Source organism: Chroicocephalus ridibundus, chromosome Z, assembly GCF_963924245.1.
Source record: "Chroicocephalus ridibundus chromosome Z, bChrRid1.1, whole genome shotgun sequence".
Taxonomy (NCBI): Eukaryota; Metazoa; Chordata; class Aves; order Charadriiformes; family Laridae; genus Chroicocephalus; species Chroicocephalus ridibundus.
The window spans coordinates 49,068,707-49,084,039 of NC_086316.1; the positions used below are offsets into that span (position 1 = coordinate 49,068,707).

General features: G+C 40.3%; 1 protein-coding gene across 2 annotated transcripts in view; it reads left to right on the top strand.

Moving 5' to 3' along the window:
* Positions 1-10,814, top strand: part of APBA1 (amyloid beta precursor protein binding family A member 1) — a 96,792-nt gene extending 85,978 nt beyond the window's left edge. For both annotated transcript variants that reach the window (XM_063319630.1, XM_063319631.1), the window contains 5 exons: positions 42-221; positions 1,041-1,253; positions 5,080-5,199; positions 5,854-5,994; positions 7,361-10,814. In XM_063319630.1, coding sequence (XP_063175700.1) covers positions 42-221; positions 1,041-1,253; positions 5,080-5,199; positions 5,854-5,994; positions 7,361-7,432 — 726 coding nt within the window. In that variant the 3' untranslated portion in view covers positions 7,433-10,814. The remainder of the gene's footprint in view (positions 1-41; positions 222-1,040; positions 1,254-5,079; positions 5,200-5,853; positions 5,995-7,360) is intronic.
* Positions 10,815-15,333: the final 4,519 nt, after the last annotated feature.

The window sequence follows — 15,333 nt, forward strand, 5'->3', positions numbered from 1 at the left end:
GTTTCACTTTTTTCTTTTCTCTTCTCTGCGAACTGCTACAGGCACAGCTGATTGCACAGTCCATAGGTCAAGCATTTAGTGTGGCCTACCAGGAATTTCTGAGGGCAAATGGAATCAACCCAGAAGACCTCAGCCAGAAGGAATATAGTGACTTGCTCAATACTCAGGACATGTACAATGATGACCTGATTCACTTCTCCAAATCTGAAAACTGCAAAGATGTATGTCTCATTTTTTTTCCATAAAAGCATTAAGCTGCTCTGTACCAGCTGCAGGCCCATGCTGGCAGAAATGAGAAAACCATTAATACTTCCTATAAATGACCTCAGCGAGCCTAGAATATTCTCCCAAGTAGGACACCCTGTCATCAGTTCTGTTTCAAATGCAAACAGTGAACCCAAAATTTATCAACAGTGAAATGATTTACCATCTGTTTGTGTTCTTTTTACCAAACAATTTTCAGACATGTTTGACATTGTATGTTAATGAAATGAATTTAGAACAGATTAAGAGAGTAATACAATTTAACGGGTTACAGTAAACAGTATAAAATTTATAGAGGCATGGGTGTCTGTGAAAGTTGCTGATTCCAGATTTTAAAGGATTGTGTTTGCTGAAAGGGTTTGCAGCTTGGTTAATAAAGATGAACCAGTGCACCCCTGCAACGCACAGGTAGTAGTTTTCCAATCCACAGTCATAAACTCGTGCAATCTCTTCCTGTTTAGCTTTGTCCACCAAAAACCATGGCACCAGGCTTTCTTCCACTCCAGTTTCCTCTGCTCTTATGCAGGAATAAGTTGGAGGGGGTTTTCACGCTCAGCAGAATCTATATTATGTAGTGTCGATTATTTCATGTTTCAATATAAATGAAATGTAGTAAAATGTGTACCCTGTTTTCTTTTGCTATTGAATTAGAAACACAGCTAGCAAATAAGGAAGGGTGTGTGTTTGTTGGTTATATGAATGTTTGGAATTGGGGTATTAGTCAGTTCCATAGGTGTGAAGAGCTTTTTTTTGAAACATTTTTTCTTATGATACAGGTTTACATTGAAAAGCAAAAGGGAGAAATCCTAGGTGTAGTGATTGTGGAGTCTGGCTGGGGATCCATTTTGCCTACAGTTATCATAGCCAACATGATGCATGGAGGACCAGCAGAGAAGTCTGGAAAGCTGAACATAGGGGATCAGATCATGTCAATCAACGGGACCAGTTTGGTTGGTTTACCACTCTCAACATGTCAGAGCATTATAAAGGTATGGAGAATGTTTCTGGAAGTTACATGTTTTAAAATGATTACTTAATAGGAGAGAAGAAAGTATAGAACTCTAAAGTAAATTCTTACCAAGGGTTTGTATAGCACTTTCCATTTCATCATCTTTAAACTACAGTGGGAATTATGCTACACCAATTTTCTGACTCCCAGAAAGTGAGCTATGCCATTTACTTGTATAGATAAGGACTCTGCAGAACTTCACTCCACAAGACAATATTTCGTTAAGAAGGAAGATATTATGCATCTGAAGACACTTAGAAGTTTTATGTGACAAAAGGAGGCACAGGGTCCTAGGCCATATTAGCTGTTTAAATGCCTTCTAGTATCTGGCTGAAACAGATCTGATGCTTTTTTGGTATTTTGTTTATAACTATTTTTAAAACTGTAAAACTTTGAATTGAAGACATACTTATCCTCTGTAGCAACTTTGCCTGAGTTACTTGAAAGTGTGATGCTTCTTTTCTTTTGGCTAAATGGGATATTTTAATTAGAAGAGCTTTTTTCTAGTTGTCAGAAAAGTATGTGACTGCAAAAATCATGCAGGTCAACTGAAACTGAACAGTGCCTGGGGTGGCTGTAGCATACAAGGGCGTAGGTATTTAAATATCAGAGTTTCAAGATCTGGAAAGATGCATCGTTAGGGAATGTTTGAGATGGAGCTATATGGACTTTGTTATTTATTGAAATAGCCCCACGGAGCTTCTGCTGATCATAACATGGTGACACATAATGTAATGCTGGTAGTGTACTATACAGAAATTCTTCTCTGATGTCTAGAAATATGACTGTGTTAAACTTATTTATTTAAGCAACTTTCTGGTAACAAGTTGTATTATGTAATATGTTTTTTTGCGTTTTGTGCTTTTTTAAATCGCAAAGTAAGGTTTGTATTTACAAAGCAAAAAAATATTGACTCAAAGTAAATCTTTATTTTTTTGTCCATGGATTAGTTTCTTAATACTTGAATTAAGATGTTTGCTGTAAAGAATTCCTATTCTGGTTTTCAAAAATGTTAATGCTGAGCTCACATGAGTAATAGATGTGAAAGTCACTGAACCAGCCATTTTAGATTCAGTGACTAGAAATGACAGCCTGGAAGCGTAGCATGCTAAAAACATGGCAAAAAGGATCTTACATTTGTGAAGGAAGGAAAAAAGAATCATATTAAATATCTTTGTGCCAGCTTCAGTGGAACATCACTCCCAGCAAATTTAGGCTTTTCATGTAGCCATGCGTGTTTCCTGTCCCACATCAGTTTTATTTCTAAACTGCGATGAGTTACGCTTCTCTGGTTCTGAGCCTTTTCAGGTGGAGTTTTGTTGTGCTCATGTGTACTTTCTCAAATGAAAAACAACCAGCTTTGCCGTTTTGAGCTTCTGCAGACCTTTCTTTTCCTCACTGATACTTACTGCTGTTGCCATAGGAACTGCTAGTCATTTATTTTGTCTCTCTAAAGAGAAGATAGTCTGTATGTTTGCAGATCTTCCTAACCATACATCTGGAGCTGTTCATACAACGCTTCTGGTAACACGTACATATACCACTGAATGATCTAAGCACACATTTAAATGTGGCAGAAATATCTCAGAATTTCAGATTTCTTTAGCATGCTGTAAGGTCTCCTATGAAAAGATGAGAATATTCTGTAGATATTATGTAGAATATGTTGCAAGTACTTGAAATAACATAATTTCAGTACTATAGATGTAATCTCTGCTACTAATTGACCATAAACCAGTTGCAAACTGACAGAGCTCAGAAGAAGGTTTCCATACGTGGTGGTTATTCCCTAATTGTATTACGCTACTTGTATCCTTTTCAGAAGCATCTGGTGCTGGCTCCTATCAGAAGCAGACTCAGGGACTAGATAAGCAAATAGTTGATCAAATGATGGAATTGTTTTGTTTCTGATCAGCATATATTACCAGTCTGCATAATACTGAAAATCAGCCACTTTTGAAATAACATGTGCTTTCTGTAAAATTAGAAAATTATTTGTTGGGGACTACAGTACTTTTTTTTCAAGGAATACATATAAATAACTTGCACACTTGTCATGGAAGTAACAATGCAATTATATCATCTCTGTTGAGGACATGTAACCTGAGTGAACTCAGATGACGGAAGTTAGACACCTGAATTCCTCATAGAAATGACCATTTCCAGTACTCCGCATGAATCCTACCCTCCTGGATTTAGCAGGCTGAGGCAGAAACCCCTCAGACTTTTGAGTAAACATTGTACCCACGATTGTTTGGTCCCTGCCTTCTACTATGTGTGTTGTTGCGAAGACCTGCATATAGAAGATGAATGGCCCCTGAGCACGTGTGGTGTGCTGCTAACTCCTCGCCAGAGTGGTGGAGTCATGGAAGAGATGGTGGTTGGACCTTCTTTCTGATAAGAGTGGGGTAGAGGCAGTTCCCACAGCCGTGTGCTTTGTCACTTTGTGTTCACACACCCATTCTCCTGGAGCCACTCTTAGTAATGAGCCAAGCTGAGCTCAGCACTGTGTGTAATTGAGGGTAGCTGTTTCCCATGTGATGATTGCATCCAGTTTTTAAGGCACTGACAAAAAAACAGACTCTAAGGCAATTCATCTTGGCAGAATGCCAGTCTAGTTGTTCAAGTCACTGCTGAATCTGGAGTTTAGCTCAACAGAATCAGCAGGAGTAAACTGGATGTAGAGACTTCAGTGTATTACCTTAGCTATAGTAGGAGTTATTTTTCAGAATTAACTTTTTGAAGTCATTGTCAGACACCTGTTAGTTGTAGTGGGATCCAGATTTCAATTTTACATAGAAAAGGAATTCAGAAGTAGGTACTGGAATTGGTAGGTATTGTATGAGGTAAGGTGGAAATTGCTGTATTCTTTATAAAGTATTTCTTTCTTGATGTAGATCTCATGTATGTGTTTATTTATGGCTAATCCTTTGTGTGAATGAAGCATTTCAGAAAAATATCTTAACAATCTCCAAGAGCTCTGAATACTTGAAGTTGTATAAGGGGTCAGATTGCAGTTATCTGTAGTTTTACATTTGAATTTTCGTGAAGACATAAAATCGCAGAGTCTCTGAGGCTGGCAGTCACTGCTGAAGTTGGTGTAGACCAACACTTTGGTTCAAATAGAGTAGATTGCTTAGCGCTGTGACCACTGCGGTTTAAATAACTCCAAGGTTGGATTCTCTACAACCTCTCTGGGTAATTTGTTCCAGTGCTTTACCACCCTGACAGTAAAAATAAATTGTCCTCCTTCAATTTTCTTCTGGTAGCAAGGAGTTCATGATAAATGTGATATAACTCATTTAGAAGGTAGGAGGAACAGAAATTAGGAGCACTGCTTATACAAGCATGATAGGAGCAGGACCTGCCATTTGTGTGACAGAATTTAATATATCCTATTAGGGAAGCCGCTTACTTGTAACTATCTTAGCTGCTTACTTAAAATTTTATTTCCCATCCACAGTCATTGGCTTTTTTGGTGAGCTGTGTAGACCTGTTTACTATTCTTTTTATACATGATTTGCATTATCAAATGAAGAAATTGCTGACAGGAAGCTGGTGTTCTTAAAACTGTGTCAGCTTCTTGGCAAGAAAAAAATTGTTATTTTATCGCCATTTCACTAAATATTGTGATACTTGTGTGTAGCATTCACTGATGAGATTCTGTTACTAATGCATACAAAGAGCTGTTTATTCAGGGCCGTTTGCATGTCAAAATTTTAACACTTTCCCCCCCCCTCCAATGCTTATGTTAAATGTTTCACTCTATCTTTGCCGGGATTTGTCATGCTGATTTCTTTCCACAGGGTTTGAAAAACCAGGCCCGAGTTAAACTGAACATAGTTAGGTGTCCTCCAGTAACCACAGTCTTGATCAGGAGACCGGACCTCAGATATCAGTTGGGCTTCAGTGTGCAGAATGGGATTGTAAGTAGCTTCCAGACTCACTGGTTAAGCTTTAATAGATGTGAAACTTCTTATCCATTTCTGGATAAGTTTCACTGTGGGAAGAGGGAAGCCGACATTTTCTGCCTTTACAGCAAGCGGGACTTTGCACGTGTTAAGTCTGAGATGTAAAATCTGAGTTAATCAAAGCTGTTTTTTTTTTTCTTTGACTCTACTTACTTCACAACTTAGAGTCAGCCAGAAGAACAGAAAAGATGCTTTAAGTTAGAGAAAAAAAAAATGTGTAGCAGAGGCTGTTTTCAATCTGCATCATTCATGTCTCTAACCAAGCCATTGCATGATCTCAAAAGAAAACGACTGACCTCGACCTGTTTTGTTGTAAGGCATCTGCATCCTGAGCACTATTAAACTGTGGTCCTTCATTGACCCTTAAATTTTCAAGCCACAGCACATGTGATGTACAATGCAAACAGCCTTTTCTGACAGTTTGTTCTGCTCTTGAAAGAGAAATTTGTCACTAACAGATTTTACTTTGAATCAGTGATGGATTACATTTTAGAATTTGTTGCAAGCCTCTGTGTTTAAATGCTGATTTACAGTTTGTAGGCAAAAATGAGGAATCTAAAGCCTCTGTTCCTTATCCAGGCCCTGATAAATTTGTCCTTCCCCTTCCAGATCTGTAGCCTTATGAGAGGAGGCATAGCAGAGCGAGGAGGTGTGCGTGTTGGCCATCGGATCATTGAAATCAATGGACAGAGTGTTGTAGCAACACCCCATGAGAAAATTGTTCACATTCTCTCAAATGCTGTTGGTGAGGTAAGAGCAGGCAATGTGTCTAGACAATATGACATAGTTCATCACTGTTACCAGTAACAAATGAAAACAGTAACGAGTGGCGGCCCTCAGGGGACCATACTTGGACCAATATGTTTTAATATCTTCATCAATGACATAGACAGTGAGACTGAGTGCACCTTCAGCAAGTTTGAGGATGCCCAGTGGTGCTGTTGGTAAGCTTAAGGAAAGGGCTGCCATTAGAGGGACCTTGACAGGCTTGAAGGAAGAGCCCATGTGGCCCTCATGAAGTTCAACAGGGCCAAGTCCAAGGTCCTGCAGCTGGGTCTGGGAAATCTCCAACGTTAGTACAGACTGAGGGATGAGTGGGTTGAGAGCAGCCCTGTGGAAGAGGACCTGGGGGTACTGGTGGATAAAAAGCTGGACATGAACCAGCAATGTGCACTCACAGCAAGCAGAAAGCAAATTGCATCCTGGGCTGCATCAAAAGAAGAGTGGCAGCAGGTTGAGGGAGGTGATTCTGCCCCTCTGCTCTGCACTAGCGAGACCCCAACTGGAGTACTGTGTCCAGCTCTGGGGTCCTCAGCACAGGAAAGACATGGAACTGTTGGATTGGGTCCAGAGGGGGGCCGCAAAGATGATCAGAGGGCTGGAGCACCCCTCCTACAAAGACAGGCTGAGAGAGTGGGGGTTGTTCAGCCTGAAGAAGAGGTGTCTCCAGGGAGACCTTATTGCAGCCTTTCAATATGTAAAGGGGGCTTCTAAGAAAGACGGAGAGGGACTTTTTACCAGGGCATGTAGTGACAGGAGAAGGGTCAACCATTTTAAACTGAAAGAAAGTAGATTTAGATTGGGCATAAGTAAGTAATTGTTTACAATGAGGGTGGTGAGACAGTGGAACAGGTTACCCAGAGAAGGTGAGGACGTCCCATCCCTGGAAGTGTTCTAAGTCAGGTTGCATGGGGCTTTGAGCAACATGATCTAGTGAAAGGCGTCCTACCTGCAGGAGAGGGGTTGAGCTACATGATTTTCAAAGGTCACTTCCAACTCAAACTGTTCCATGATTCTGTGATTCTACCTCTACTAGCCTGTTGGTATTCAAATCTAAAAAATGTAAGTGAGAGCAAGCCAGTACACCATTTCTTTTATTATTTACCCATAGTTCTTCTATGTTTTAGAAGAACCCTAATCTGAAAATATGAAGCGTCCATAACTTGAGATGTTTCATTGATACTAAACATACTGCTTCATAATAGCACCACCTACAATACTTTTAATTAAGGGTATGAAACCTCTCAGGTTTTACCTTTCCCTTCTGTTTCTTCATGAATGCTGTGTTGTAGTATGCATGTTAGGAACATTGATTAACTTGTCGTATTTCCTCTAGATTCATATGAAGACTATGCCAGCTGCCATGTACAGACTGTTGACGGCGCAAGAGCAACCAGTTTACATCTAAAGCCAACACTTCACTGTCACAATGTGCATGGAGGATGTTTTTCCTCGTTAGTGCTTGTCTCTCTAGTGCTGCATTTCTGTGTCTGCAGAGACATTTCTTTCCCCCTCTCTCTCTCTCCTTCACAAACACACCGTCTCTCTTCTCTCTCCCTTTTTCCTCTTCTCCACACCATTTTCCTGTATTTTGGGAAGGGGCAAAATATTTCTGCGGGACTATTTTGGTTGCATCTTTTTACAAGTAAAACTTCATGCAGTTCCACATGCGAAACAGGAAAACAGCAGCAGCATTGTTCACAGCAGGATTCACAAAGAAGACTAACTCTGCTTCATACTACATAATCAGTTTTATTTTTGTGGTTATAATTTGACAAATTGTAGTAAATTTGAGTAAATTAAATGTTGCTGAATGAAAGGTGTCTTTACCGACTAGATAGAAGTATAGGGTGCAGAGTGTTCTCTTGGATATCCTTGCATGTGACTTTGCCTTTCTTGCCCTATTTTCCCACAGACACAGAGCTCATTATTAAAGCTTTATGTCTGTAGGGAAAGTAGAATACGAGAAGGACAGTTGTGCCCTTAGGAAGAATTACCTGCTTATGAAGACTTAGTAAACGCTGCTGTTGTAAAATGGACTGCCCAAATACACACCTTTGAATTCCCCTCTGTCATCAGTTCTTCATGATAGTAGGACCCCAAAAGGTACTCTGTGAGTTGCTGAAACATATTACACCTGCATTACTTACACTAAGCAATTTGGGAGGCATTTTTTACAGCTGCCTCCCCTGCGCTGCCCCCAGTTTTCTAACTCTTTGTTTTCTTCTGCTTTGTTTTTAAATGCAACATGTCTTTTGTAGTCCCTTGCCTATTTTAGAGGTTAAAGGAGGGTGGGGATCTTTAAATATCTACAAGAGAAATAGTGAGGGGCTTTCCTGAATAGCTTCACTTTTTCTAGGCTCTTAATTCTGAATTTGGTGCGCACAGCCATGTGTGCCGGTGTATATAGACATTTTTAAGATTGTGCTTGCTATTTATGAAGTTTGAATATAAGAGATCTGCAGACTATTCTAAGTAATTTTGTTGTCTGAGCCAGTTTTAACATATATTTTTGTCCAAAGACCTGTCTAACTTTATTGACTTCCTCTTTAGTTCATGGTATAGATAACAGTAGAAGGGACGAGGTGGGAATAAACTTATTTATTTTGTTATATAATTTAACTTGTGATTTTTTTCCATATGTATGGCACTTAAAGGAGATATTTGTGTACTATATGCACTTGTATGAAGATGATAAACTGTAGGGATGTATGAAATCTAGGATTTGATTGGCCTCTAACTTGCATGCTAGAGACAAAAGGGGATACAGGGGTTGGGTTGATTTTTTTTATATTTTCTTTTTTAAGAGGAGAAAAAAAAGCAGTGGCTTTTCTTCCTAGTGAGAGGAAAATTCTCCATTCTCTGTAGTTATTTTTTATGAGGACTTTATACTGGTGTTTATGCTGAAATTGAACAATGCATTTGGTCCACGCTAATATATTGATTTCTTTTCAAAAACCAGTTTCTGCTGTGTTTTACTATGATAGAAAGGCTCAGTGGGATGAAAACAAGAGCAGGCCACGCACAGCCACACACCACTTCTGCTTTGCAAATATGCTGTTGGTCACAGTCACTTGTTTCTCAGTTATTGTGGGGCAGTTTAACCATTGGACCATGCAATTTAACCATTGCTTGTGGTCCAGTAATGATACCTAGACATTACTATGGAGATCCATGGAAGTGGATGCGTGTGTGTGTACATGCGTACGCACGCTGGGTGTGAACACTGCTGAGAGGCATTGAGCACTCTTGCCAGAGGTCCATTTTTGGCTTTCAGAAATCATGGATATCCGTGGGCTGATCAGAGGTAGAGAATAAACTTTGTATTTCAGTAGGCAGTAAATATTTAAGGGAGGTAATGAAGTCATGCATAAACTATGGTAGTAAGTGAATATCTTTTAGTGTTGAGATTATTGTATGATGACTTGATTTTCCTGCAGTTCTTGTTGTTATATGATTTGATCCCAATCTCCTGAATAGCAGATTGCACAAGAGAGTGGTATTAGTATTCCAGGTCAGTACTTACCTCTGCTACCTGACTGATGCAACTAGATAGTGAATAAATTGTGAGTATATTGTTTAACTGTAGACATCTGGTTTATGACCATTTTAACTTTTTTTCCAGAACTTTCCATATATATAGTAATATATGTAAATATGATATATAACCATGTACAATTTAGAAGATTATATACAGTGCAGCCTTTCCGTAAGTTGCCTGAGGAAACTTAGTGAACTCTTGAAGACACAGCTATCATGCTTCTGGTTCCTGCTGTGTTTACACCCTCAGCTTCACTTGTTTCTGTGGTTCTGTCCAGCTCGTGTGGTGGGGTCTTTAACTCTCTTCACTGGGAGATGGTGAAGACCTGAACATGCAAATGTATTTAGAGATGAAACAACTGTTTCTTTGAAAGTCTTGCAAGATTCTGTGAACTTACTCACACTTGAGTGCTTGAACAGTTCATGGTAAATAGGTGCTTAACATTAAGCAAGTGAATGCTTGCAGGATCAGAGTCTAGCTAAAAATCTTGGGTTTTCCAATTACAGAGTGCGCGTAAGATTTCTAAGCTGGGAGATACATAGTGTGCGCACACTTCTGGTAACAGTCTTGTAAACAATCCCATTTTACTTTGTAAAGGGAAAGAGTTTCAAGGAAGAGGAGCTTGAAAGGGAAAGCTGGACATTCTCTAGACTGTTGCAGCGTTAGGTTACATATGTGAATTTTTAACAGATTCAAAGGAACAAACTGCTGGTTTACATTCCTTTTTCGGTGACAGACCTGAATTCTTTTTCATCCTTGCTGCTTCATACAGTCTAATTAAGTCTTCAGTGTTTACATTAAGGATGAAACATCCCTTTTTTTTTTTTTTTGTTGGCAAGTTTCACACATTTGTTTTGAATCTTGTTTGAATTTGAAACTCAGTGGGGATATATACAGGTTTGCTTGCTTTCCTTGTTTTCTAATTAAATGTGTTTCTGAAAACAGCAGTGTGGTTGAGATCTCTTGTACATATTTAGCTCAGTACCTAGACTATGAAGTTGTACTATTGTTCTGTAAAGAGGGTGAATAGAAATTATTGTAAAGCGTTGGGAAAAGTATAGTATTGTATTTGTAACAATATTGTTCTTTGTAAACATTTAATGATCTCTCTATATAAATATAAATATATATATAAATATATGTGAGCCTGGAATGTTGATACTGCACATCTATTGAATGTAATTCCTCAGATGTTTTTTTGCCACAGGTCTCCGACCTCTGTAATGAAGCTGCAGTGGTTTGATTTGGGGGGGAGGGCAGGGGGAGAGGAGTGGGCTTTTTGTTTTGGGTGTTGGGGGGGTTCTGGCCAGCTGTTTTGTTGTGATGTATTTACTGTGCTACATTCCTTTATTTAACAGAGCGCTAATGTCTGTAAGATTTGCAACAATAAAATACGAAACAAAAATACCTCAGACAAGGCTGAGAGTTTGCTCATACTGATCTAAGGGTTGGCTTGCCAATACTGAATGTGTAAATACTTGGAAGGTGTCTGAATTTCTCTTTTGCCACTTAGTCTGGAGTAATACTATACGTATTTCTGCAGATGTGAACCGATGCTATTAACTTTATTTTCAAAACAGCATTATTTTCAGGTAATAAGTGATACGAGCACTCCTAAACTAAGCTGATTCCTCATCTAAGGTTGCATGCCAGTTTCTACCACGTGAAATGTCACTATGTTTGCATCTTCCAAAAATACGTTATTTCAAGATAAATGTCAGAATTATTATTTCATTGCCAGAGTTATTTTAAATATGCTTTTCTCATAAATGAGGCCTTGCTAAAACTTCTTTACACTTACTGTAATTTCTGAAACCACTGTTTTTCTTCAAAGGTCATCAGCATGGTTTATTCTTAAAAACCTACTATCATTTGAATAAATAAAAAGTAGAATTGTAATATGTCTGTCTTTAGAATAAATCCTGGAATTGCCTGTGGTAAGGTTAGAAAATATTTATATAATGAGAGACTGATTATGAAAAACATGATGGTATTTGAAAGTCAGCCAGCAAAAGCCAACAAAGGAGCATTTCTTCAGGTGAGGCTTCACAGGTTTTTCTGTGCTTCCTGGGTTGTCGTGAGTACTTTGAAACTACGGAAATTAAAAACATACACCATGGCTGATTCAGAAGAAAACTAAACGTGGGCCTTCAGCCACAGGGTGGCTGTTCGTAACATGAAATACAAATATTGCCAGCATGGGAGAATGAAGTATTGCTTAACTTCTCACCTTATTGGCTTAAATGATTGATTGGAGAAATAGTGAAGTCTTTGGTAAATGGTGCAGCAGACAGGCTGAGGTTGCTTTCTGTTTCCCTGCGTGCCACCCTCCATCCTCCTGTTTTTTACTGTTCTCGTTAAAGCTTTACCTTCTGATTTCTGTATTACAAACTTTTTCGTATTTCAGTGGATAAACCTAAGCCTGGCTTTTCCTTTAGCAGTACAGATATAAATGGCACAGATTTGCTGTCTTCACAGGGGACGTTTCTTTTGCCCTCGCCTCCAGTGTGTTAGTGGTTTGTATGCACATGGGGAGGACGAGTGGACCCCAGCTCCGGCACCCTGGGGTGCCTTGGAGGCTGGAGAGGCGCTGCTGATACCCTGTGGGGACGGGTGGTGCCTGAGAACGGGGCTGGGATTGTGATTTTAAGAAATGGTCCGTGCGACACCTGACCTGAAGAGCACCGTACGTGGAGGGGTCGGTGATCCACATGTCGGTCGCTGAACGTGAGCAGGCCCAGGTGCGTGCTGTTCCTGCTCTGTGCCGCTCATACAGCGTGGCCTTCAGGGGCGTCCCTTGGCCACAGCATAAATTTAGCTGGTCGAATACAAGAGAAGAGGGGCCCTGCAGGCAGCCCCCGCTGGCTACTGGTGGTGGCACTGCTTGTGTGTCCTTGCCTTTGCCTAGAAGCGCAGCAATAAGCTCTCATGTGAACATCCTTTTGTTTGACAGGAGAAGTGGTGAATGGAGTTGTTTTATTCTAAGAAAATCTTGTAATAGTTCAAACGACCAAAACAAGGTAACCCTTGCACGGGTGGGATCTGCACAACTTGTTGCACCCTGATGGTTGGCCTGTTCGATGCTACGCAACTTGAGGTTAGCATCTGAAGGGATGTAAAATTATCTATACTGTCCTCTTTCTTTATAGCGTTACCTCTAATAAATAGCATTTTAAATGAGACTTTACAGAGCCTGAGTGCCTTTCTTTCTGGGATGATAACAAACTAGCACCCCCTGGTGTGAAACACGTACGCTTTGGAGTTTGGGTTTTAGTTCTGTCAGTGAGGCAAGAATAATGTCCTGCCATTAAGCGAGAAGGTCACTGAGCCAAAGAAGCAGCTTCTTTCAGACAGTTTGTATTTTAATTAGAGATTGCAAATTAAGAACCTTCTTTTATAAAGGGTAGTGTTAGAACTCTGGACACCAGTTTTTACTGAAAGCCTGCTTTGTATCTGAAGGTCTGCATTTTATGACTGGAGCTTTTAATTTAACCCATAGTACTGATAATTTGCAAGGTTCTTCGATACTGCCTTTGACTGCTGCCTCCACAAGACTGGTGTATAATCATACCCTACAACTGCACAGGTTACCGAGCTTCAGAGCCAAGAAAATGTGTCTGGTTTGTACCTTCAAATAAGGTATAAAAAGCATAAAATTACCCACACTGTGAATGTGCATCCTGGTAGATTTTCTTTCTGTGTTTTCAGCAAGGTGACAACCACTGAACAGGGATTTCATTGGCCTCCACAAGGAAGAGTGGCTGTAGGTCGTAAGGTGTATGTAACAGTCATAGATCATTAGAGAAACTGTTAGATGTTGATGAGCTTCGTGTACAGGAATAAGGTGTATGTGTACATTTAGCAAACAGAATTGCGTATAATTCATGGATGTTATCCATGAATCTGCGTGCTGACTTTTTTTGAAGGACTGCGGCAGCAGTTCTTAGGAAGCCAAAGAATTGTAACAGCATCCTAATTAAGAGAGATGCTTCTCAGACGTAGTGCAAAGTAACTAACTGCAGCACGTATGGGAAGAGAGCTGTAGTTCATTCTTAAAGAGGTTGGTTGTTGCTCTAAGTGTCAATCCTAACTACTGTTTCTGTAAAACACTCCTGAAGGGACTTGTTTTTATCCTTCTCCAGTACAAATGTTGTTGGATACCTTCGTTTTCTCTGCCAGACTTGAAACCTAGTGTCTACTTTAAGTGTTTATATTCCAGCTCAGACAGGCAACGTATCTATAATTTATGCTAATTCTCGTGCTTTCACAGCAGCAATTTTGTGCAGAATTTTTCCCTACTGGATGATTTTACCAATGATCAAATTAAGATAACAGAAAAATGTCTCCCCAAGCCTAAGCTAGGCTAACAGTGTGCATGTGTGTATGGGGGAAAGACATAAGAACAACTTTCAGGAGAGTAAACTGAAACCAGGTACAATTATTTTCCACTGTGAGTCTATCTTTTGTGCTTAGCCTTCTGATAAGCATCCACTTATCCCTTACCCACTGATGCTTCTTCCCACTGTCTTTACCCTGTCGCAGTCTGCATCTTCTCTGCCCTTCCCCCCTCTTCCATCCCATGGAGCATCTTCCATGGCTTCAGTGAATTTCCCCGCTGAGTGAGGAGTTGTGTGTACCACGCCTTCTGCAGAAAGCATCTTCAGGCGACACCATGGAAGTTCAGGAGATGATGTACCCTGGCAGCAGTGGGGAGAGAGAGAGTATGACAGACTGCACTGAGTTTTGTGGCCGCGTGTTTTGGAATGAGGTGGTCTGGGAGTAAGAGCGGGCGTCTCGCCCACTAGTAAACTCCCATTGCTCTAGCTGGTGGCTCTTCCATCGGGTGAGAGTTGCAGGATGAGCGGCAAAGGCATCGTGATTTGAGAGTGCTGTTGATGAAGGGGGACTTTTTCGTTAGTTCTGAAGGCTGCCTGGACAAGAATTGAGACTGCATTTTGCAAATGAAAGGGGCATGAGAAGTTTGTCTTTTGAATGTATGATAGCTTATAAAGCTGGTATGTTGTTTTTTATTTAAAAAAAAAAAAAAAAGTCACTGGTGGGAGACTGGTTCTGATGAAAGAGATTTGCATAAATTTTTCCTTAAGGGATTAAAAAACACTTTAGGAAATGAAAATTATTCTTCTGTTGCTAAGGGCTGCACTCTCACTGGAACTGTGGTGATTAACTTAGCTGCTAGACACCTTGCAGCTCTTGAAATCTTTGCATGTTTTAAACTTGTTGAAATAGCATTAAGTGTAGTGTGTCCCTTACCTTATGTCTGGCTGAGATTCAAATTATGAGGAAGAAAAAGAAACTGACTGTGCTACTGTGTCTCTGGGTGCCTAAGGATAATGAAATTAAAACTTGCTACGTTGTTTGGATATATGGGCTAGGGGCTAGCGAGCAGAAGGGTGTCCTGGGTGGTGTATAATCCCGGCAGTTCCAGTCCAGTCCGTCATACCCAGTCAGGTTGTCAAGTCACTGGTGCAGAACTGAGCACAGCCTGGCTGCAGAAACTGGCCTGCTCGGTGGTCAGGCCTGGCTCCAAGAAATATGGGAATTCCAGTATTGTTTTTTACGCGCTGATTCAGCTACAAAATTTGCAGGTGTGTTACATGAGGTACATGGAGAACAGATCGGCTCCGACCCTGACTCTGCTCCATAAGCGCTCTCCACATGCAGTGATGCTGGTTACGGTGGGTGCAGACCTCTGGGACAGGGAACAGGGATAGCAGAGCGGTGAGTATTGCTCAGAAAAGTTGATGACT